Below are 25611 nucleotides of genomic sequence, written 5' to 3' on the forward strand. Positions count from 1 at the left end.
CTGCTGTCGCGACTGCGTCTTCTCTTCGTCGCCGCGGCTATCGCCACTAATTCCTCCGTCGAGCTGCTGTTGTTTCTACCTTCATCAAGGTTCGTTGATGCTGTTTCTCCTCCTTCTACTAAGCAGCTGCTCCCAGACCACACGACTCTATGTGCACGTCGAACAGTTGAAAACAAACCACGCTGCTGCATCGACTATTGCTTCACTTCGGCGTCAACGCCAGTCGAGTTCGCGCACATGGATGAGTTTTGGTCGATGTCGTCGATCACTGTTCGAGTTCGTTGTTGGTTGGTCACTTGTTCGTTCGTTTCAATCCGGTTAGTAGTTTTTGAATTTTATTTTTGTCCGTTATTTTGTTTTGATAGTTTTCGGATCTAAAATCAACAAATGTTTGTTTTGTTTATCGTTTGAATTAATTTTTAGTTCATGTTTATGTGTTGTTTGTTAAATTAATTTTCAGATTTCAAAATAGAAGTTTAATTAGTTGTTTTCATGTTTATTTCATGTTTGTATTATTGTTTAAGTAAGTATTTGTTAGTTTGATGTTTGTTAGATTCAAATTGAAATTTAATCAACTATTTCTTCAATTTATTTCATGTGTTTATGTATTGTTAGAAATTGTTAATATTGTTAAGTTCAAGTTTAAGTCCATAATTGTTTCTTCGTCGATCTTGTTATTTGTTTAAAGAATTTAGTTGTATTAAAGGAATATATTGTTTTAATCGTTTAATCCGTCATGTTTGTTGTCTTAAAATAGATTCATTCATGTTCATACTTTGTTTGGATGATCTTGAATCCGAATTTTGTATAGTTTGATTTCTTGTTTACCATTTATGATTATTGCTTGAATTGTTCTCATAATCTTGTTTAAAGTTTAATATAAGAATTGTTTGTTGTAATGTTGTTAGAGTTGATTTTAAGTTCAATATGATTGAATTTAGAAATCTTCATACTTTGTTTGTTGTTGTTGTTGAATCCGAAAATAGGATTGTTTGTTGCTAAAATATTGTTCAATCAAATTTTAGTTATTCTTGGTTGTTCAATTTGTGTTCATATGATTTGTTGTTGAAATGTTGTTAAAATCATGTTCATGTGATATTGTTGTTATGATGTTCATCCATGTTCATATTGTTGTTTGAACATTGTTAGAAATTGATCATATTGTCTATATTTTGGTTAAGTTTGATTAATTGATGTGTTATAGCTGATGGGTAGTTTGGTAAATTTGTAATACGTTCAGGGGTAGTTTGGTAATTTCAGTAGGATCGGAAGGGGTAGTTTAGGAATTGTACATTTTGAAATTGTTTATTTGAAGCATGGGGGACAAAATGAAATGGGGTGGGTTGTGATATGATTATTTAATATAAAGGGGGGACAAGATTTAAATTAAAGGGGAATCTTGTATTATTTTAAATAAAGCATGGGGGACAAAATATAATGGGGTGGTGTGATATATTTATTTAATGTAATGGGGATGAGTGGGAAGATAATGGGTTTGGTAGAGAAAGGGATTGATTTGAATTGATTTATGGGATGGGATATATATATGTGAAGTCTTGAACATAAGAAGAATACAGATAGAGAAAAACACACAGAGAAAAATACAGAGAGAGAAAAAAACGGGAGAGAGAAACAAATCTGAAAAATAAGAGAGAGAAAAGGGCTGAACATTTAAGAGATAGAAAATTCCGAAAAATATTTAAGCTTTCAAATATAATAAAAAAAAACTAAAAAAAATATTCTGTTTTCTTTTGTTGTTTGAAATCAGAATTAATTGTTGTTTCATAAAAGCTGGAAGCTTTTGTTTTTTTTTGGATTACTACTCTACCGGTCTGTTACTGGGTTGTTACTGTTGCTGGGCTATTGTTGCTGTGTTGTACTGATTTTACTGCTGTTGCTGATTCTCATATTCATTTTCTTTTGCTTCCAATATCAGGTACACAACTGAAAAGCTGTTTATTGTAATCCGAAATATGAAGCGTGAATACATATGAAGAATGAAAATTTGAAGTTTTAATTTCGTTTTTATTTCTTTGTTCCTTTTGTTGATTGTATTTAAGCTATTTCATGAATTACTAAATAATAACTGGAATAAGAAAATAATATCATAAGTTATTCTGTAATAAATCAGTTCGGCAAAATAGGTTAATTCACTAGTTATGAAGGCTTCAAGATTATAGGTTGATCATGAACAAGTAGCTAAATTTAGCTAAGACACGAATTTAAATTAAACATCGTAAATTAGGCATTAAGGCATGACTTGAGCTTAAGCAAGATTAAGAGAACGTTTAAGTCTAATAAACTTTCTAATAAGCTTTAGTAATTATGGTTAAATCTAGTTTCAAATGATTGTGAATAATTAATCTCAATAAATTTTTTTTAAAAAAATAACAATGCTGAGTTTTAATCTAGCTATATTTGTTTATTTTGAATATTAGTTGTTGAATTTTTATTTTATTTATAATTTCGAAATTAAGAGTGAAATTCCTTTTTCATCAATATTTGTATTAATCAAGCAATTAGCATGTCATGTCTTCTTAAAATAATAAAAGCTAGTAATAAATTAGGATTTTCTTTCTTTATTTTAGAGACTCATTTTTATAGAAAAATGTAGTCGTTTTAAGATTTGTCCAAATAAATGAGATGAGCCTCGCTTAATGAAATGTATAGATTGCGGGGCCCTCAATAAATGTACATTTAATCGCTTAGAATTAGGGAGGAGCCGTTTTAGCAAATTTCACGGCCCTACCCAAAATAATGATACGCTAGACTCTTTAGGCGCGATTTAATTAATTTTACCTTCTTAAACTCGGATGCGCATTTCATGCGACCCAAATCTAAATCCTAAAACATTGAATAAAAATGTGTTCCGGATTGCGGGTGCATTTCATGTGACGTAATCCAAAGACATGTTTTAAACGATGTTCACAATTTTTTTTAAAATAATAATAATAATAATAAAGTGGTAAAGAGTTAAAATTGGCACATCGGTTCATAATTGTATTAAAATCAGATAAATAAGCCAAATATGACAATTGAGCGACCGTGCTAGAACCACGGAACTCGGGAATGCCTAACACCTTCTCCCGGGTTAACAGAATTCCTTATCCGGATTTCTGGTTCGCAGACTGTAATATGGAGTCATTCTTTTCCTCGATTCGGGATTAAACTGGTGACTTGGGACACCCTAAATCTCCCAAGTGGCGACTCTGAAATAAATAAACAAATCCCGTTTCGACTGTCCTTTAATTGGAAAAAAACTCCTTGTACCCTCGCGGGGGCGGAAAAAGGAGGTGTGACACTTGGTAGAAATAGGCACACTTGATTCCCTATGATTTCCTTAAAAGGCTAAATTTGACTTTGGTCAACATTTCGAGTAAATGAACCTGGACATGTGTTTTGACGGTCTTGGAAGGTCCCTAGGAAAATATGGGACCTGGGCGTATGCCCGAAATCGAATTCCGAGTTCTCTAGCTCGAGTAATGAATTTTCGTTAGAAATTATTAAATTGAAATTCTAAGGATTTAATGAAATTGAATAATGCTTGATCATATTGATATCGGGCCCGTATGTTGGTTCTGGATCCCGGTATAGGTCCAATATAAGGTTTAAGACTTGCCCGCAAATTTGGTGCCAATCCGAGTAGCATAAGTACGTTTCGGTGCGTTAGAAATAAATTTAAGAACTTGAAGTTCATAAGTTTGATTCAATTAGTTTTAGGGGGTATTCTTAGATTTAGCGTTGTTTCGGGCATTCCGAGGGTTCGAGCGAGTCCGTTTCATGATTTCAAACTTGTCAGTATGTTCGGACGGGGCCCGGGGGCCCCGAGCGTCAATCGGACATGGCTCGAGTGAAGTTGGAAAAAAATGGCAAGTAGTTGACGCTCCAGCTATCTATCATAACCGCACCTATGGTTGCTCAGCCACATGTGCGAGACCACAGGTATGGACCACACATCGCAGAAGCGGCCAAGGGAAATAGCCCAGGAACCGTAGATGCGACTTTTTCTCTGTAGAAGCGACTTCGCAGGAGCGGCTCCAATGCCGCAGAAGCGGTCCTAGCCCCTGGCCCAATTCCGCAAATGCGGACCCTCACTCACAGAAGCAAGACCGCAGATGCGGTACCCTAACCGCAGGGTGGAAATTGTTGAAGGCAGTGCCTTCATTTAATACGGGAATGTGTCATTTTTGACACATTTCCACCATTGTTTGGGCGATTTGGGAGATTCCAAAGAGAGATATTCCACCTAGCATCTTGAGGTAAGTTCATCCCACTCATTTCTAGTTTAATACTTGAGTCTTGGATAGATTAACACACAACGATTAAGGAACAATTATGGGGTTAGAGCAAAACCTATGGTTCTGATAAATGTTAGATTTAACAACGAAATATGTTATGAAATGAAGGAGAAATCATATATTATTGATACTTAGGTTATAAAGAACAACTTTCTTCGAAAAATTTCAGAATCCGGGCATATTGGCCCGGGGTCGGATTTTAGGAAACTTGTGTTTAGGGTTGGGAAATTTCTTTAATAGTTAGAATGCGAACTTGTGAGCTTGTATTGAGTAGTTCCTACCTTGTTTAATTAGTTTTGGATCGTTTGGCTCCAAATTGAGGGTTTAAGCACGTTCTTGGTATTGGAAGTACGCTTCGGAGCGAGGTAAATCTCCTTTCTAACCTTGTAAGAGGAAATTATCCCCATTGGTGTAATAATTGAATAAATTACCACTAAATGTGGGGGCTACGTACGCACTGGGTGACGAGAGTCCATACGTAGCTACTACTATGTTAATTGTCTGGGTAGTTTAGGACCCGTATCATGCCATATTTACAAATGTTTATATCCTTTCATGCTAATGAAATCACTTAAGATATGCTAGAGACTTGGAAATGAACCTAGGTGAACGTATGCACTTGTTTGAACACTTGTATGAATTATTTGAATATAAATGCACCTTCGTGCACCTTCTTGATGATAATTGATATTTGTGGATCGGGCCGATCGCCTCGATAGAAAAAGATGCATCTATGCTTTGCGCCATTTGACCCTCTGGTAGTGCACAGTTTCTTTTCTGTTGGATCGGGTCGTACAACCTCAGCATAACGTGCACATTATATTTATGTGAAATCTTATTCATGACTTACTTTGTTAAATGCTCTGAAATGTAAATGGCTAACTGTGATACTATCTAGGCATGACTTATCATTTCTTGCTATAAACTGATATTATCTGTGACATCCATGCTTAGCATAAAACTTTAGTATATTATTCAACCCTAGTAAGTATCAAGTCGACCTCTCGTCTCTACTTCTTCGAGATTAGATGGGATACTTACTGGGTACATATTGTTTATGTACTCATACTACGCTTCTGTACTTAATTGTACAGGATCTGAGGCACGTACATTTGGCTATCAGTCCGGTGCGCGTTCCTAATCATAGTCTGAGACTTCCACAGTGAGCTGCTCCCTTCCTATGCCGTTCAGCAGCTTAATGGAGTCTCTCTTTACTTTTGGTTGTCTACCCTATTCAGACAATAGGATAGATTTACTCTTTTATACATTCTACTAGATGCCCACGTACTTGTGACACTAGGTATTGGCATACACATTAGTAGACTATACTTTTGGGAATTGTATAATTATTTTTGGTAAGTTACTAATTATCACTTGCTTTTAACTTCAAATTAAGAAATTGCTATACTTGTTTTGGTGAAGTAAAATGAGAACTTATTAATATTTCCGCATTGGCTTGCCTGACAATGGTGTTGGGCGCCATCACAACCTATAATAAAATTGGGTCATGACAATATGGTATCAGAGCACTAGGTTCACGTAGGTCTCACAAGTCATGGGCAAACCTAATAGAGTCTTGCGTATTGGTACGGAGACATTTGTATTTTTCTTCGAGAGGGTGTTAGGAAACTACTCTTTATTCATTTCCTATCGTGCAGTGGTTGGTATACTAAATTCCCTCTTTTATTCTCTCACAAATGGTAAGGACATGCATGACAGATGTTCCAAACCAATGAGGGGTTGGTCCCCTCATTGCTAGAGGACAAGGGAGGGCACCGGCCTGAGGTAGGGGACGAGGACGTCCCAGAGCTGTTCTAGTAGTACCACCAGCGGATCCTACGGGAGATCCTATCATTGAGGAGTAGGGCGAGGTGCCCGCAGTTGAGCCTACCCCGGTGGACATTATGACAACACCGGGTTTCCAAGAGGTCATGGGTCGTATGCTGCGGTTTATGGACCCCATGACTCAGGCTGGTTTATTTCCAGTGGATCCAGCTACATCACAGGTAGGAAGGGGAGCACAGACCCCTACTGCTCATGCTCCTGATCATGTAGTTGCAGTGTATCAGACTCTGAGTGCACTACCCGCAGATGGGGCTTAGCCAGTTGCTACAGTGGTGCCCGGGCCCAGACCAACTGCTGATCGTGACCCATAAAAGTTGTTGGATAGATGGACTAGACTTCACCATCTTGTCTTCGGGGGTGAGCGTCATGAGGATGCCCAGGATTTCATTGATAGGTGCAGGGACAGACTACACAACATGAGGATATTGGATTCGCATGAGGTTGACTTCACTACTTTTCAGCTAGAAGGCAGGGCCCGTAGATGGTGGCAGTCCTATGTTCTTGGCAGGCCAGCAGGTTCCCCTCCCATCACTTGGGGCTAGTTTACACAGTTATTCTTGGACAGGTATATTCCACCCTCTGAGAGGTAAGAGATGCAGTATCAGTTTGAGCAGCTTGAGTAGGGTCAGATGTCTGTGACCGACTACGAGGCAAGATTTTCTGAGTTATCCCACCATATATTGATGATACTTCCTACTAACGCACAAAGGGTGCGGAGGTTCGTTGCAGGGTTGTATTCTGGCATTAGGCCAACATGGCCCGAGAGGTGGAGATGGGGACTTCTTATCAGCTAGTAGTGGAGATTGCTCGGAGGAATGAGGGCTATTGTCTAAGGGGTAGGGAGCAGATGCAGCAGGATAAAAGGGCTAGATTCTGCAGAGAGTTCAGAGGAGCCCCGGCTAGGGGTATATGTCAGTTTGGGAGGGGTCAGCCCAGTAGACCCCCATATTCAGCATCACTACCTGCTCGGGGTGCTCCAGCGCACCCCTATTTCAGTGTCATGCCAGAGAGTTCTTATTGCCCACCAGCTATTCAAGGTTCCTCCAGTGGGTATTCAGATCCCCAAGGTTCTTCATATTCCTATTTCAGTGTTATGTCGGATAGTTCATACCGTCCACCGATTATCCAAGCTTCTTCCAGTGGGTCTATAGGCCATTAGGGTCATCCATCAGGGCAGCAGGTCGCCGCACCATGGGGTTGTTTTTAGTGCGGAGACCTTGGTCATATGAGGAGATACCACCCCAGGCTACGGGGCAAGGCAGTATAGCAGGGTTAGCAGCTTATGATTTCAGCACCAGTTGCCCAGCCATCTAGAGGTAGGGAGCAGACTGGTAGAGGTCGTCTTAGAGGTGGAGGCCAGACAGGGAGAGGTCATCCAGCTACTGCTCAGTCGGGTGGAGGCCAGCCAGCCGGCTCTCTAGCTAGATTCTATGCCCTTCTGGCCAGGCCAGATACATTGGCCTCAGATGCCGTTATCACAGGTATTATTTTCGTCTGCGGTAGAGATGCTTCGGTATTATTTGATCTAGGGTCTACCTATTCTTATGTATCATCTCTGTTTTCTCATTTTCTGGTTATTCCTTCGGAGCCTTTGGGCACTCATGTTCATGTGTCCACTCATGTGTGTGAATCTGTGGTTGTAGATCGGATCTACGGGTCATGTATGGTCACATTTTGTGGTTTCGAGACTAGAGTAGATCTCTTATTACTTGATATGATCGACTTTGAGGTCATCCTGGGCATGGATTGGTTATCCCCATACCACGTCATCCTTGATTGCCATGCCAATACTGTTACATTAGTAATGCTAGTGTCGCCAGGGTTTAGTGGAAGGGTTCCACAGTTGATACATCTAGTCGGGTTATCTCTTTCCTGAAGGCTCGACACATGGTCGAGAATGGGTGTTTAACCTATCTAGCCTATGTTCGGGACACCACCGCCGAGTCTCCAACGATTGATTCAGTCCCTATAGTTCGGGAGTTCACCGATGTGTTTCCTTCTGATCTTCCTGGCTTGCCGCCGGATTGCGATATTGATTTCTATATTGATTTGGCTCCAGATACCCAGCCTATATCTATTCTGTCGTACCATATGGGTCCGAAAGAGTTGAAAGAGTTGAAGGATAAGCTTGAGGAGTTGTTAGCAAAGAGGTTTTTAGACCAAGTGTGTCACCTTGGGGTGCACCGGTGTTGTTTGTAAAGAAGAAGGATGGGACCATGCAAATGTGCATCGATTACCGCCAGTTGAACAAGGTTACCATCAAGAACAAGTACACGTTGTCGTGCATTGATGATTTGTTCGACCAGTTGCAGGGTGCTAGGGTGTTCTATAAGATCGACTTGAGATCGGTACCATAAGTTGAGGATTCGGGACTCAGATATTCCGAAGACTGCTTTCTGTACATGATATATTTATTATAAGTTTCTGGTGATGTCCTTTGGCTTGACTAATGCCCCAACAGCATTTATGGACCTGATGAATAGGGTGTTCATACCTTATATTGATTAATTCATCATCGTCTTCATTGACGACATCTTGATATACTCACATAGCCTGGGAGAGCACGAGCAGCATTTGAGAGTAGTGCTTCAGACCTTGTGGGAGCAGAACTTGTATGCTAAGTTCTCCAAGTGTGAGTTTTGGCTAGTATCAGTGGCTTTCTTAGGGCATATTATGTCAGGAGAGGGTATTAAGGTGGATCCCAAGAAGATTGAGGCAGTTCAGAGTTGTCCACGTCCTACTTCAGTGACCGAGATCAGGAGTTTCATGGGGTTAGCAGGTTATTACAGACAACTCATGCAGGGCTTTTCATCTATTGCATCACCTCTGACTAGATTGACCCAAAATGGTGCTCCTTTCCATTGGTCCGATAATTGTGAGGCGAGCTTTCAGAAGCTCAAGACAGCTTTGACTACAACACCAGTCCTTGTGTTGCCTTCTAGTTAAGGGATGTATACGGTATATTGTGACGCTTCACGCGTTGGCTTGGGTTGTGTATTGATGCAGGAGGGGCAAGTTTTTGCATATGCTTCACGCCAGCTGAAGATTCATGAGAAGAATTATCCTGTGCATGATCTAGAGTTGGCGCCGATTGTTCATGCTCTTAAGATATGGAGACATTATTTGTATGGGGTGTCATGTGAGGTTTACACTGATTATCGCAGCTTACAGCATTTGTTCAAGCAGAGGGATCTCAATTTGAGGTAGTGTAGATGGCTTGAGTTACTGAAGGATGATGACATCACCATTCTTTATCATCTGGGCAAGGCAAATGAGGTCGCGGATGCCTTAAGCAGGAAAGCAGAGAGTATAGGTAGCTTGGCATTCATTTCAGCAGAGGAGAGGCCACTAGCCTTGGACATTTAGTCTTTGGCTAATAGATTTGTGAGGTTAGGTATTTGAAATCCTAGCCGAGTCCTTGTGTGTGTTGTTGCTCAGTCTTCATTATTGGGGTAGATCAAGGCCCGATAGTTCGATGATCCGCACTTGGTAGTTCTCAGAGAGATAGAGCTACAGGGTAGTGCCAAGGAGGTTTCTATGGGCGAGGATGGTGTTCTGCGACTCCAGGCCTGCCTATGTGTTCCTAATGGTGATGGTGTGAGGGAGAGGATTCTAGAGGAGGCATACAGTTCGCGGTATTCCACTCATCTGGGTGCTACGAATATGTATCGTGACTTGAGGCAGCATTATTGGCGGCGGAGGATGAAGAAATACATAGTGGAGTATGCGGCTAGGTGCTTGAATTGCCAACAGGTTAAGTATGAACACCAGAGGCCAGGTGGCCTACTTCAGCAGATGCCTATACCTGAGTGGAAGTGGGAGCGCATTACTATAGACTTCGTAGTTGGATTGCCCTGGACCTTGCGGAAGTTTGATGCAATGTGGGTCATTTTTGATAGGTTGACCAAGTCGGCACACTTTATTCTGGTTGTGACTACTTACACTTCAGCGAGATTAGCTCAGATTTACATTCGGTAGATAGTCTGGTTGCACGGTGTGCCTGTTTCCATTATATCAGATAGAGGCCCTCAGTTCACTTCCCATTTCTGGAGAGCCGTTCAGAGTGAGTTAGGGACCCGTGTGGAGCTTAGCACAACATTCCATACTTAGACCGACAGACAGTCAGAGCAGACAGTTTAGATTTTGGAGGACATGCTCAGAGCATGTGTGATTGATTTTGGAGGACAGTGGGATCAATTCTTGCCCTTGGCAGAGTTTGCTTACAACAATAGCTATCAGTCCAACATAGAGATGGCTCCATTTGAGGCTTTATATGGTCGGCGATGTCGTTCTCCTATCTTGTGGTTTGAGCCTGGTGAGGCTAAGTTGTACGATACAGACTTGGTGCAAGATGCCTTGGAAAAGGTAAAGTTGATTCTTGAGAGGATTCGCACAACTCAGTCCAGACAGAAGAGTTACGCGGATCAGAAGGTGCGTGATGTATCATTCATGGTTGGCGAGAAGGTCCTCTTGAAAGTCTCGCCAATGAAGGGTGTTATGAGATTTGGGAAGAAGTTCATGTTGAGCCCAAGGTTTATTGGCCCATTTGAGGTTTTGAGGTGAGTTGGGAAGGTCACTTATGAGCTGGCTTTACCCCTAGCTTATCGGGAGTTCATCCAGCTTTCCATGTATCGATGTTGCGGAAGTATCACGCCGACTTGTCCCATGTGTTACACTTCAGTACTATAAAACTGGATGAGAGTCTGGGTTATGAGGAGGAGCCAATTGCCATTATTGATAGGCAGGATCACCAATTGAGATCCAAGAGGATTTCCGCATTAAAGGTCCAGTAGAGGGGCCAACCAGTTGAGGAGGCGACCTGGGAGTCCGAGGAGGACATGTGGAGAATATACCCCCATCTTTTTCCTAGCTCAAGTACTCTTTGTATGTCCGTTCGAGGACGAACGTTTGTTTGAGAGGTGGAGAATGTAACGACCTGACTGGTCATTTTGCTTTTTAGGACCCCGTTCCTCTAAGTAATACTTCCCGCGCTTGTTTTAATTAATTTACGACCTGCGGGGATGGTTGGTTCGGGATTTGAAAGAGCTTGGGTTGAAATAGGCACACTTGATTCCTTAAGATTTCCTTAAAATGATAAGTTTGACTTTGGTCAACATTTCAAGTAAACAGACCCAAACTTGTGTTTTAACGGTCCAGGAGGGTCCGTAGGAAAATATGGGACCTGGGCGTATGCCCGAAATCGAATTCTGAGTTCCCTAGCATGAGTAATGAATTTTCATTAGAAATTGTTAAACTGAAATTCTACAGATTTAATGAAATTGAATAATGCTTGATCATATTTGTATCGGGCCCGTATATTGGTTCTGGAGCCCGGTATAGGTCCAATATAACGTTTAATACTTGCCCACAAAATTTGGTGTCAATCCGAGTAACATAAGTACGTTTCGGCGCGTTAGAAGTGAATTCAAGAACTTGAAGTTCATAAGTTTGATTCAATTGGTTTTAGGGAGTGATTCTTAGATTTAGTGTTGTTTCGAGCGTTCCGAGGGTTCGAGCATTTCATGATTTCATACTTGTCGGTATGTTCGGACGGGGCCCGGGGGCCCCAAGCATCAATCGAACGAGGCTCGAGTGAAGTTGAAAAAAAAAATTGGCAAGGAGATGAAGCTCCAATTATCTGTCATAACCGCACCTTCGGTTGGTTAGTCGCAGGTGAGAGACCCAGGTGCCGTCGAAACATCGCAGAAGCGGCCAAGAAAAGGAGCCCAGGAATCGCAGAAGCGACTTCATAAGAGCGGATCCAATGCTGCAGAAGCGGTCCTAGTCCCCTGGCCCAATTCCACAGATGCGGACCCTCTCCTGTAGATGCGGTTCCCTAACCGCAGGTGCGAAAATCGCTGAAGGCAGTGCATTCATTTAATACGGGAATATGTCATTTTTGACACATTTCTACCATTGTTTGGGCGATTTGGGAGCTTCCAAAGAGACATATTCCACCTAGTATCTTGACGTATGTTCATCCCACTTATTTCTAGTTTAATACTTGAGTCCTGGGTAGATTAACACACAAAGATTAAAGAAAAATCATGGGGTTAGAGCAAAACCTAGGGTTTTGATAAAAGTTAGGTCTAACCACAAAATTTGTTATGAAATGAAGTAGAAATCATATATTATTGATCCTTAGGTTATAAGGAATAACTTTCTTCGAAATATTTTGGAATCCGGATGCATGGGCCCAGGCCGAATTTTAGGAAACTTGTGTTTAGGGTTGGAAAATTTCTTTAATAGTTAGAATGCGAACTTGTGAGCTTGTATTGACAAGTTCTTACCTCGTTTAATAGTTTTGGATCGTTCGTCTCCAAATTGAGGGTTTAAGCACATTTTTGGTATTGGAAGTACGCTTCGGAGCGAGGTAAGTCTCCTTTCTAATCTTGTAAGAGGAAATTATCCCCATTGGTGTAATAATTAAATAAATTGCCACTAAATGTGGGGGCTACGTACGCACTAGGTGACGAGAGTCCATATGTAACTACTACTATATTAATTGTCCGGGTAGTTAATGCCATATTTGCATATGATTATTCTTTCATGCTAATGAGATCACTTAAGATATGCTAGATACTTGGGAATGAACCTAGGTGAACGTATGCACTTGTTTGAACACTTGTATGAATTATTTGAATAAAAATGCACCTTCGTCCACCTTCTTGATGATAATTGATATTTGTGGATTGGGCCGATTGCCTCAGTAGAAATAGATGCATCTAGAGTCCGCGCCATTCGACCCTCTAGCAGTGCTCAGTTTCTTTTCTGTTGGACCGGGCCGTACGACCTCGGCATAACGTGCGCATGATATTTATGTGAAATCTTATTCATGAATTACTTTGTTAAATGCTTTGAAATTAAAATGGCTAATTATGATACTATCTAGGCATGACTTATCACTTCTTGCTATAAACCGATATTATCTGTGACATGTATGCTTAACATAAAACTTTAGTATATTATTTGACCCTAGTAAGTATCAAGTCGACCTCTCGTCTCTACTTCTTCGAGATTAGACGGGATACTTACTGGGTACATATTATTTATGTACGCATACTACGCTTCTGTACTTAATTGTACAGGATCTGAGGCTGGTACATCAGGCTATCAGTCTGGTGCACGTTCCTAATCATAGTCCGAGACTTTCACGGTGAACTGCTCTATTCCTATGTCGTTCAGCAGCTTGGTGGAGTCTTTCTTTACTTTTTGTTGTCTACCCAATTTCAAACAGTAGGATAGATTTACTCTTTTGTATATTCTACTAGATGCCCCTGTACTTGTGACATCAGGTCTTGGCACACACATTAGTAGACTCTACCTAAGTGGAAGTGGGAGCGCATTACTATGGACTTCGTAGTTGGATTGCCCTGGACCTTGCGGAAGTTTGATATAGTGTGGGTCATTTTTGATAGGTTGACCAAGTCGGCACACTTTATTCTGGTTGTGACTACTTACACTTCAGCGAGATTAGCTCAGATTTACATTCGGGAGATAGTCTGGTTGCACGGTGTGCCTGTTTCCATTATATTAGATAGAGGCCCTCAGTTCACTTCCCATTTCTGGAGAGCCCTTCAAAGTGAGTTGGGTACCCGTGTGGAGTTTAGCACAACATTCCATCCTTAGATTGACGGACAGTCAGAGCGGACAGTTCAGATTTAGGACGACATCTCAGAGCATGTGTGATTGATTTTGGAGGACAGTGGGATCAGTTCTTGCCCTTGGCAGAGTTTGCTTACAACAATACCTATCAGTCCAACATAGTGATGGCTCCATTTGAGGCTTTATATGGTCGGCGATGTCATTCTCCTATTTGGTGGTTTGAGCCTGGTGAGGCTAAGTTGTACGATACACACTTGGTGCAAGATGCCTTGGAAAAGGTAAAGTTGATTCTGGAGAGGCTTCGCACAACTAAGTCTAGACAGAAGAGTTACGCGGATCAGAAGGTGCGTGATGTATCATTCATGGTTGGCGAGAAGGTCCTCTTGAAAGTCTCGCCAATGAAGGGTGTTATGAGATTCGGGAAGAAGGGCAAGCTGAGCCTAAGGTTTATTGGCCCATTTGAGGTGTTGAGGTGAGTTGGGAAGGTTACTTACGAGCTGGCTTTACCCCCCAGCTTATCAGGAGTTCATCTAATTTTCCATGTATCGATGTTGCGGAAGTATCACGCCGACTTGTCCCATGTGTTACACTTCCATGTATCTAATGCCATATTTGCATATGATTATTCTTTCATGTTAATGAGATCACTTAAGATATGCTAGAGACTTGGAAATGAACCTAGGTGAACATATGCACTTGTTTGAACACTTGTATGAATTATTTGAATAAAAATGCGCCTTCGTCAACCTTCTTGATGATAATTGATATTTGTGGATCAGGCCTATTGCCTTGGTAGAAATAGATGCATCTACGGTTCGCGTCATTCGACCCTCTAGCAGTGCACAGTTCTTTTCTGTTGGACCAGGCCGTACAATCTCGGCATAACGTGCGCATGATATTTATGTGAAATCTTATTCATGATTTACTTTGTTAAATGCTTTGAAACTAAAATGGCTAACTATAATACTATCTAGGCATGATTTATCACTTCTTGCTATAAACTGATATTATCTGTGACATCCATGCTTAGCATAAAATTTTAGTATATTATTTGACCCTAGTAAGTATCAAGTAGACCTCTCGTCTCTACTTCTTCGAGATTAGACGGGATACTTACTGGGTACATATTATTTATGTACTCATACTATGCTTCTGTACTTAATTGTACAGGATCTGAGGCAGGTACATCTGGCTATAAGTGTGGTGCACGTTCCTGATCATAGTCCGAGACTTCCACGGTGTGCTGCTCTATTCCTATGCCGTTCAACATCTTGATGGAGTCTCTCTTTACTTTTGGTTGTCTACCCTATTTCAGACAGTATGATAGATTTACTTTTTTGTATATTCTACTAAATGCCCACGTACTTGTGACACCAGGTTTTCGCACACACATTAGTACACTATTCTTTTGGGAATTGTATAATTATTTTTGGTAAGTTACTAATTATCACTTGCTTTTAACTTCAAATTAAGAAATGGCTATACTTGTTTTGGTAAAGTAAAATGAGAACTTGCTAATATTTCTGCGTTGGCTTCCTGATAATGGTGTTGGGCGCCATCACGACCTATAATGAAATTGGGTCATGACAACCTTCACGAACACGAAGGCCAGCTCTAATGCCTCACATCCTAACCCTTCGCGAACGCGGGACATCCATCGGGAACGCGAAGGCCAAAAGCCTGCAACACCAACAACAGTTTTTCTGCAACTTTTCCAACATGAAATGATCCGTTCAACCACCCGAAACTCACCCGAGGCCCTCGGGACCTCAACCAAACATGCCAACATATCCCATAATATCATTCAAACTTGTTCCAATCTTCGGAACACTCAAAACAACATCAAAACACCAAATTTACATCGGATTCAAGCCTAAGAATTCCAAAAACTTCCAAATTCCGCTTTCGATCAAAAAGCCTATCAAACCTCGTCCTAATGATCTGAAATTTTGCACACACGTCACAAATGACACAACGGACCTACTCCAACTCCCGAAAATTCTATTTCGACCCCGATATCAAAATCTCACCTATCGACCGGAAAACGCCAAAATTCCAATTTCGCCAATTCAAGCCTAAATCTACTCCGGACCTCCAAAACACATTCCGATCACGCTCCTAAGTCCCAAATAACCTAACGGAGCTAACCAAATCATAAAAATTTAAATCCGAGATCATATACTAACAAGTCAAAACTTGGTCAAACCTTTCAAATTTTAAGCTTCAAACTGAGAAGTCCTTCTAAATCCATTCTGATTACCCTGAAAACCAAAGCCGACGATTTGCATAAGTCATAATACATCACACGGGTCTAGTCATGCCCGAGAACTGGCGAGCGAAGTGCAAAGGCTCAAAACGACCGGTCAGGTCATTACAATAAGTATACTGGAACTCCAGCATATTATAATGGAGTTCCAGCATAAGTATACTGGAACTCCAACATATTATAATGGAGTTCCAGCATAAGTATACTGGAACTCCATTATAATATGCTGGAATTCCAGTATAATATACCGGCCCAGTATAATTTGCTGGAAGTTCATACACATGTGCACCGATCTCCAGTATATTATGCTGGATCGGTCCTTGTTGCTGCAAAATAGTTGCTATTTTTCAATGACTTTACAAATGTTGGCTATTTTTGAATGATCAGTCCGAAAACTAACTAGCTCGTGCTATTTTAATCCCTAAAGCAGCTGCTTTAATTTAGCAAGTTCACCCTTGGGCCGGCAGTGGGCTAATGTGATATATCTTGAAAATATTGAAATCGTAACGAGATAAATATGTTTCACGTTGTCCTAGACTCGTTTAATCAACATTGTTAGTTATTAATGTCTTCTACGCAATTCGGAAAACAGAAACTAAAAGCGCAGGTCACATTACAACTACCATTAATTAAGTGGATTTGACCAGCCATCTTCTTTGATTTCTTTTAATTCTTTATCATCTCATGAATATTTACAGAAATCATTATTACAATTGCTTTCTCCTAGAACCTCACTAGAAAAGGAAATGTTCCTATTTCTTTCAAAAACCTGGCAATGGGACCAAATAATAAATAAATACCTTATCCAATAATGCGACGACTTTGCTACAACAAGCTTAAGAAGTTTTGACTATATGCACTTCACCTTCTACACAAATTAGCAATGTGGCTGAATAAGAGATAAAAACCTTACAATAAGCAAATGGATATGCATACTACACCTAATTGTTAGGTGGGTCAATCTACTACAACAAGAAAGAAAAATCTTTGAAGATATTTCTAATAGAGCCATTTTACCTAACTCGTCATTTATTTTATTTGTTTATTTTTATCTTTAAAAGCTTGGAATATTGGTAAATGCAATACTCTATAGTTGCTGAATTCACTATTACAATGAAGACTATGATTTTTGAAACAGTATGACAAATCTATTCACATTTAAAAATGTCCCTCTTTTCGTTAGATACCTTGCGGGCTCCATTTGCTTTAAATTACTTGAATTATAGTGATCAAGATTACACTTGCAAATATTTTCTCTAGATGCCTAGATGTTTTTATTTTTCTTTTTTGTTTTCCTTTCACATGATTAACAATATTCATTCTAGGGTTAATTACATGTATGATCACGTAAATTCCTTTTTATTGCATAAAAGTTTAACTCGTTATTTTAATTGTTTAGCCGTAAAATAAAAAAGTTGAATTTATAGCGTGGTTTATAGACAGACGAATTGATTTGATTCGAAAAATGATAAATAAATAAGAATGAAAATTAAATTAACGAATGAAATTAAAGAAGATAACGAGCATGACTCCGAACTTGGTCTTTCCGAAAACAGAAGTGGAAGCAATGATAAGGCGATGATAAAACTATTAGATTGAGCGTAAAATAGTAAAGTACCGCTTTGTGTGTAGAATGTTTTCCTGTCCTACAATGGTTGTTATTCATCTTATTTATAGCTCTATTGAGGGAGACAAGATACGCAAAGCAAGCTCTTCTTGAATGGGAATAAAAGTGTCATTGATGGGTGCATAACAACATGCTTTGAATGCAGATATTCTCTGTAACGGCTGCTCATTAAATGTTATCCGATGTCAAACCTTCAAATCTCTATTATTGGCTATGCGTCCTTCGGGATCCATCCTGCACTGGTTACATACTTCGCACCCGGTACTAGTTATCTTATGACTCATCTTTTGCTTGTCTCAATTCCACGTGTCACCTCACCATTCGACCACCTGTTATCAACCAATTACATCCCATATAAATAGCCCCCCTACTTTTCGATGATGCAATTCACTGTTACCGAAAAATAATTAAGAATTCTCTTCTTGGCAGAAAAGTGATGAGTGGTGATTCTACCACTCATTCTAGTCTCTTTTCTTTAGATTTTGCGTCCTTTAATTATAAGATGAGGTCGTTTATGGTGTTTAATTTTAGATTTTCAGGTAAATGATGCCATGAAGAGAGTTGAATTCAATTGACGTGGAATTGAGCAAAAAAGGATTCAAACAATGCATAACTCTGCGGTGATTCCGCATCTGCAGAACATTGGTCGCTTCTACAACCTTGCATCTGCGAGGAAATGGTCATATTTGCGGAAGAAGGCCTGGAAGGAAGAAATCGCATCTACGATATGATCAACGCATCTGCGGAAGCGCCCCTGCGCTTGAAAACCGGATCTGCGGTGGCGCATCTCCGAGTCTAAGTCTGCTTCTGCGGTACCAGTGCTTCTTATCAATTGCCGCTTCTATGTTAGGTTGTCCGCACCTGCGGAGCCGCACCTGCGGAGCCGCACCTGCGTGGATCCTTCCGCGGGTGCGGTCAACGGGCTTCAGACCTGGGCAAACTTGGAAATTCATATCTCCTCAATTCCAAATCCACAAATACACGACCTAGCAGATCTTTTGCACATCTTTTGGCTAATTTTCAGTCCTTAGACTAGAGAGAATAAGTTTTGGAACCTAGGGTTCTTGCACACACACTTGAGTCTTGAAAATTTGAAGCTTTTGGTTGAGAATTTCTTACTCATTTATGCCCATTTTTTCATTTCCTTACTTTGTATTGTATATCTATGTGTGTAATATTTATTTCAACACTTGAATCTTGTTTATGGAAATATTCATATTTAAATTGTGGATTAAATGTCTTGTTGTGCTTATGTATTGACCGATTTTTTTTTGTTATGAAGTGAGTTATTGTTACTTTAATTATTCTTGTTCTTTAATGTTTCCAAAGGGATTAGCTAACCCTAGGACTCACCCATTAACTTCGAATTAATCTTGGGAAAGATTATTTGGGGTTGAAAAAGATTATTAACAAGAACTTATGGCTTTAACACTCACTTTATAGATTCTACCTAGGGATAGGATTGAACTACTTGTAGCCATAATCGGATGTACTTAATCTCTTAATTATTTTAGGGATAATTCAATTAGAAGTCTTGTTAGTCTTCGGAAGAAGCTAATATAGAATTATTACCCGAGGTTATTAACATAAACTCGCTCATATTTGTTAAATCGTGAAATACATTGGATCGTTACTTGAGTGTAATTCCCCGTGTATCTATACTTGTAGTCATTGGTCATTTTACTTGCTTTCTAGGTTAGTTTACATTTCCGCATTTAGCTATAATATTTTCTTAAAATAATTCTAAGTGTTTGGCATTGCATAACAAGTGATAATTCTCTTACATTCCTAATTGCCTACATATTGTTCTCTGTGGGATTCAACCCTAACTCATAGTTGGGTATATTATATTGCATGCGACCGTGTCCATTTACTTTTTAGTAGTGGATTTGGACGTCATCAAAATTTTCGCCGTTGTCGGGGATCAATTTGGCGTATTTAGGTTATTTGAGAAATAAACGTAAGTGCTTTGGTCCAAACTTGTGAATATTTGTGTAATTATTTTTCTTACCTTGGTCTATTTTTCTTGTTTATTTTCTTAGTTTTGAAAAATGGCATCATATAATCAAAATTTGTTGGATGGTAGTTGTTCATACTTTGATGATTATTGTCTTTATTGTGGAGGACCACACTTTTGGCAAAATTGTTTAAATTCTCCTGGGGGCGTATTGTTCGTACAATCTCAAACCCATGAGTGGAGTATTTGTGATAAGTGTGGTCATCAAAATGGTCATTGGGAGTATTGTGCTTATATGTCTTTCCCTTCCCCAAGCCCTCGCTATGATGATTCTTCTTTTTGTGATGAAATTTATAGGGATATGGAGGTGGAAGAAGTTGAGCATGGTCAAAATGGAGAGTTCAAGCTCATGTTAGAATGCCTACTTGAAGTAGGAAGCAAAGAACAAAGTGCCTTGGAGGAGCTACTAGAAAATAGTCTCCAAAATGACTTGGCGCTTGAAAGCTTGAACTCACAAATTGAAGAAATACTTGAAGCTTTAGAGGTCCAACAAGCCTTGGAAGTAAATGATAGCCAAGAACCTTACTTAGATGTGGAAGCTGAAAATCCTTCTTTGGAACTTGATCCTAATCAAGAAGAACTCTCAAATGCTCAAAATGAGAGGATGATGTTTATGTTGGAGGCCATTCTTGAAAATGAGGAGAAGCACAACTTTGCACTCGAGGACTGGAAGCAAGTCTTGACTCAAAATGATGAGGATATCCACGCTTTGGAAGGTCAAATGAAAATATTGGTTGAGGCTCACTATGTCCACCAACTTGAGAGTGTGGAAAGAAGTCAAGAAGAGTCCGGCTTCGAGGAAGAGAGTGAGCTTTATTTTTGAGGAATCAAGAACTGAACATCCGCCAACTGACTCCATGCTTGTTAGTGATGCCGATAAAAATATAGAATTAGAGTCAACCGGTGTAATTGAAAATATAGTTGAGATTGACTCTAGTCCGGGGAAAAAAAAGGATGTAAAAATCCGGAAAGAATTACAATTTGGAGGTTTGATGTCACATTTCAAACATTTTTCAGCATTAGAATTGTGTGGTGATATCGGAATTGAACTACACGGGTCAATGAGGATTGCGAGGAGGAAAGGAAAAGGTCATACATTGTACCATTTGAGGGAACAAGAAGGCAAAATGACATTCCTCACATGAAAGCCAAGAAGTGAAAAATTAAGAAATTAATTCTTCGCTTGATCATTTACTTACAACCCCCCACCGCTCATGGTCACAAGCTTGATTCCAGGTTAGGTGCCCAATTCATATCGTCCAAGTGGCGAGAAAAGTGGTAAAGTTGATCCGCGTCGCGCCACGACATTAAATGCGACGCTTGGTGGGAGGCAACCCATTGTTTTCAAAATTTTTGGTCGTTTTTGAAATTTTTTTTTTTGGAATAGTTTATTATGTTATTTTTGACAAATCTGCTAAGTTTCAGATTTTTTGGAGTTGAATTAAAGGGTTTGAAGTGTCGGAACAAGCCAAAAACAGTGGAACTTTCCAGCTGAAGTATGGTGCAACCGCACCTGTGGACATAATCACGCAGGTGCGCTTATGCAAAAGCGGCTTTCCAGGCGTAGATGCGCAACTTCCGCATGTGCTATGCAACTCTCACAGAAGCAGCTGCATAGAAGCGCTTCTTTAGCCGCAGGTGCGGAAAATTGGGCAAGTTTAATGAACCAAGCCCTCATTTCATGAGGTATACTCTAACCTTTTTTTCCCCAAAACTCAAACTCCTCAATCTCTCACATACTCAAATTCTCTATTGCTCTTGATTTCTACTGCTTTTGCACATGAACAATCAGGTACTTATCACCACACTCTCTCTCAACTGCTTTATTTTTAATTTTCTACTACTTCTTCTTCTTCTTCTTCATAGTCTTCCCCCTCCCACAATCCTGTTTTCTTTTACCACTCTTTATTAGGGTTGATATTAGGGTGATGAAATTGGTTGAGAGTATGTTAGTGTGTGTTGTTGTTGATTGAACAAATTTTTCGGAAGTCTGAGTACCAAAGTAAATTGAAGAAGCATATCATTATCTCTATCCCTAATATGTTCGACAAATTCTCCAAAAGAAATGTTGTTGCTAAGTGCCTTGAAATCATGTTAATCAAGTCGTAAAAACTTGTATTGCACTAATTTAGAAGTCTTGAATATAAATTAGGTGCCAAAATCATGTTTAAGAAGTGAAAAGTCGCGAAATTTTCTGGCGTTTGAATCCTTTGATGAACATCCGGAGCGGAAAAAGTGTCGTAGATGCGGCCTCGCACCTGCGTTGATTGTTCTACAGGTGCAAACTATGGGGAGATGGGAAAAAAATGCAGAAGCGGATAAAACCCCGCAGAAGCGGGACCGCACCTGTGATGTTCTTCCGTTGGTGCGAAAACTGGGTAGATGCTGCAATTCCAGTAGCTTTACAACTGGAGCTTCCCGGGTTCATTCAACTTGATTCTTTGACCTAATTGCATTTTTTTAAATTGTTTAACATGATTCTACTGCCCGACTAACATTGCTTTGATTTTTTGAAGGTACTTTAAACTAAAATGGACCCGAACATGAATGAAAATGCTCTGCTTAATCATGAAATTGAGGAAGAGGCTGAAGAACAATTTGATAATTCATGCTTCATGTCGGTTGATTGTCATCGTCGGTATTATGACAATCTTCTCACAAAGAAGATCATGCTTGAAAAAGGTATCACCGAGGATAAATTGTTCGAGCTGCTCCCACAATTCTATGGTCGTCTACAAACCTCTTGATGGTCATGCTTCATTCCTACTCCGTGCAAATCCAATAAGGAGTGGGTTCATGAATTTTACACGAATCTTAAGCGTACAAACTTTTCCGACCCACAACTAACCATAAGGGGTAAGACAATGAGGTTTGGGACTAAGCAGATTAATGACATACTCGGGATTCCAGACCATCCACTTGAGCCAGTGCTAGAAAAATATCATTGCAACAACGCAGAATGGCTTCTGTCTAAACTCTATCCCGCAAGCATGAGAGCAAAATCGGCCAACAAGAGAAAGGGTTTGAAGTCAATCGACTTCACAGCTGAAGCTAAAATATCACCCTGTGGAAACGTCTCAGATGTATCATACACTAGAGCCCTGATCATTGCATGCCTTCTTGACGGCATTCCTGTGAATTTTAGCATTATATTCTGCGGGAGCTGAGAGAGTATTTGCTAGACGACAACGCAGGGTTGATGTTTCCTTCGCTGATTACAGAGTTATGCAGGCATGCAGAGGTTGAGGTGCATAGCACCAATCATTGGTTACCCGTCGACAAACCCTTTCAGCATTTAAGAGTAACAGGCGAGGGTAGTGCAGTAATGAGCAAGAAGAGGAAAGTCACCAGTATTGTTGCTGGACTAGAGTCATCCTCACAGGCAGCTGTGCCTGAGGAACCATTTGGGATGCTAAACTCCCAGCTTGCATCCATTCGTGACTTAGTGTCACAGCTCCCTAGTGGGACCTCATCATCCCAGCCTATACCCGCCTATTTCACCAGGGAAGAAATGAAGGCTTACCTAGATTCACAGAAAAAATAGGTAGTGTCCCATGAGAAGATGGCAGCTACTGTTGACAGACTCGAGACAACCTATGGAAACTTGGCCAAGGCACATTCAGCTCTTTATTCAGACTTCCAAAAGGAGAAGGTGAAGAATAAGAAGAAGGGCAAGTTTATGATCAAAATATGGAGAGGGATCAAGGCCATTTACAAATGCGGGAAGCCGGACAGGAAGATACCAATTGAGGACGATGATGATAGCGAAGAGTATTCCTTCATGTCAAATGTTGTTGTTGATGATACCGATGATGATGAGGCTACGAGTTCTTCACAGTAGTGATTACTCCCGCAGTCTGCTAGTCTGATGTAAACCTCAGGGAGACCCTCGAACTATTTGTATTTTTATTTTGATATTGTGTCGTGAGGACACTGCAGTATTTTTAGTTGGGGTGGCTTTAGGGAGTATACTTTATTCGTACATTGATGCTATACATGTGCCCTTGCGGGGTTTATGTTGTAGTATGGATATTGTGTACCTTTGTCGGGCTTATTTTAGTAGTGCTTATCATGTGCTCTTGCCGAGCATAGTTGTGATTGGTAGTACATTTGCAAGATTAGCCACTTTTGTTATTCTATTTTATTTTTCTTTCTTTATTTATTCTTTAGTAGTTTTTAGCTTATGTTATTTTTGCTCCTTTAGTATTAGTTACTTTTGTTATTTATTTTCTTTAGTAGTGTTCATTATTTTATTTTTATTTCTTTAGTAGTATTTCCTTGGGTTTGTTTTATGCTACGGTTCTTTCCCGAGGAACGTTTTTGTATTGAACCGGGTGACTTTTCCCTATGATGGATGGCGAGATGACTTTCTTAACGGAATTAGTCATGTTTTGTTATGTGGAGACTTTTAGATTATTTGGTACTAATAAAATTAGACTCTTGTATGTGAAGTGTGAATTAAGAATACCCCTCCGAATTTTGGTTTTAAATTGAAAAAGTGAGTTGCATGGGGAAGAATAATTTTTGTGATAACTTTTTTGCTCTTTTGGTGACTCTTTTCCCACTAGTTGGCATGATATTGCTCTAGATGCTCTTATTATGAAATGAAATTGATCCGTCTTGATTAGTTCATGTGCCATGTGTGTTAGTTTTTGTTATAAATAATTCTTGTATTTATTTCTATCATCTGGAACTTGCCCGGTTGGCCTTTCAATGCTAATGTTAATTATGATTGGTTGGAGGGATGACCTTAGGCATTATTTGTGATCTTTGAAAAAAAGCCCCTTTAGCCTTTCAAGCCTGCCATTGCATAAATATTATCACTAGTTTACCCCACTTGAGCCTTTAACCTTTTCTTTGGCCACCTCATTACAAACCTTTACTCTTTTGTATAATAATTCCCTCTTTTGAACTCGTCCCTCCTTGAATATTGAGAATGAGGCTAAAAGCCTAAGTTGTGGGTGTTGGTATCAAGTTGGAAATTGATAAGGTTGTACATTGAGGGTAGAAACATATACCTCAAAGTTGTTCATATGAAGTTACTCAAGCTCCAAAAAGGAAATAGTTATAAAAATTCTTTTATTAAAAAAGAGAAAAATATGTATATATATGAATATGGAGTCTTGAGAAAATCAGAGAGGTATTTTAAGGTGGTTCTATGTTGGTAACTAGATGCCAATAAGGGCTATGTGATTTTTAAAAAAGAAAAAAGAAAAGGCAAAGTGCAAAAAGAAAGACAAATGTGAGTAGTGTTCAAGGAGGGTGTAGTCACTTGTATCCCAAATGTTTATCCAACCCTTCCCTAAACCTACATTACAAGCTCAAAAAGTCCTTATGGGATCTCCAACCGAATGTTCTTGAATAGGTGGCGAATTAAAATAAGGGCAAGCTTATGGCATGATATTTGGTAACACTTAAAATTCTTTATTGAGAGTGAGTGTCTTTGTGCAATTGTCCCTTGTGTGTTATTGTAAATATGGTGATTTTAGGACTTTCTTTCTTGTGAGGGCACATGAATTAAGATGGATTGGTGACATTGATTCATCTCGAATTGAGTAGATTGACCATATGTAGTAGACTAGTGCTTTTGAGTCACTTCTTGAGGCTTTTTATTGTCACTTGATTATTTTGAAACTCCATTGAATTTCTTGAAAGTGTTTTTAAATGAGGGAGTTATTTGGTTAAGATTCACGTGCTTGAGCCTAAATTATTAGTAACAACCAAATCCATAAGTATGGTTCTTAATTGGAGAATGTGATTTATAAATAATAGCAATACTACTTTTTCTTTAAATGGTAGAACCTCATTGAATTGTTGATTTTGATTTGCTTTAGGAGAAGCAAAAGTTTTAAGTTGGGGGTATTGATGAGTAGTAATTCTACCACTCATTCTAGTCTCATTTCTTTAGATTTTGCATCCTTTAATTACAATATGAGGTCGTTTATGGTGTGTA

General features: G+C 39.7%; 1 protein-coding gene across 1 annotated transcript; it reads left to right on the top strand.

Annotated features, from left to right (window-relative positions):
- The first annotated feature begins 7425 nt into the window (after positions 1-7425).
- On the top strand, positions 7426-8019 carry LOC138880849 (uncharacterized). Its single transcript, XM_070161028.1, has one exon. The coding sequence runs from the start codon at positions 7426-7428 to the stop codon at positions 8017-8019; it is 594 nt and encodes a 197-aa protein (XP_070017129.1).
- Positions 8020-25611: the final 17592 nt, after the last annotated feature.

This window comes from Nicotiana sylvestris, chromosome 11, assembly GCF_000393655.2.
Source record: "Nicotiana sylvestris chromosome 11, ASM39365v2, whole genome shotgun sequence".
NCBI classification, from domain to species: domain Eukaryota; kingdom Viridiplantae; phylum Streptophyta; class Magnoliopsida; order Solanales; family Solanaceae; genus Nicotiana; species Nicotiana sylvestris.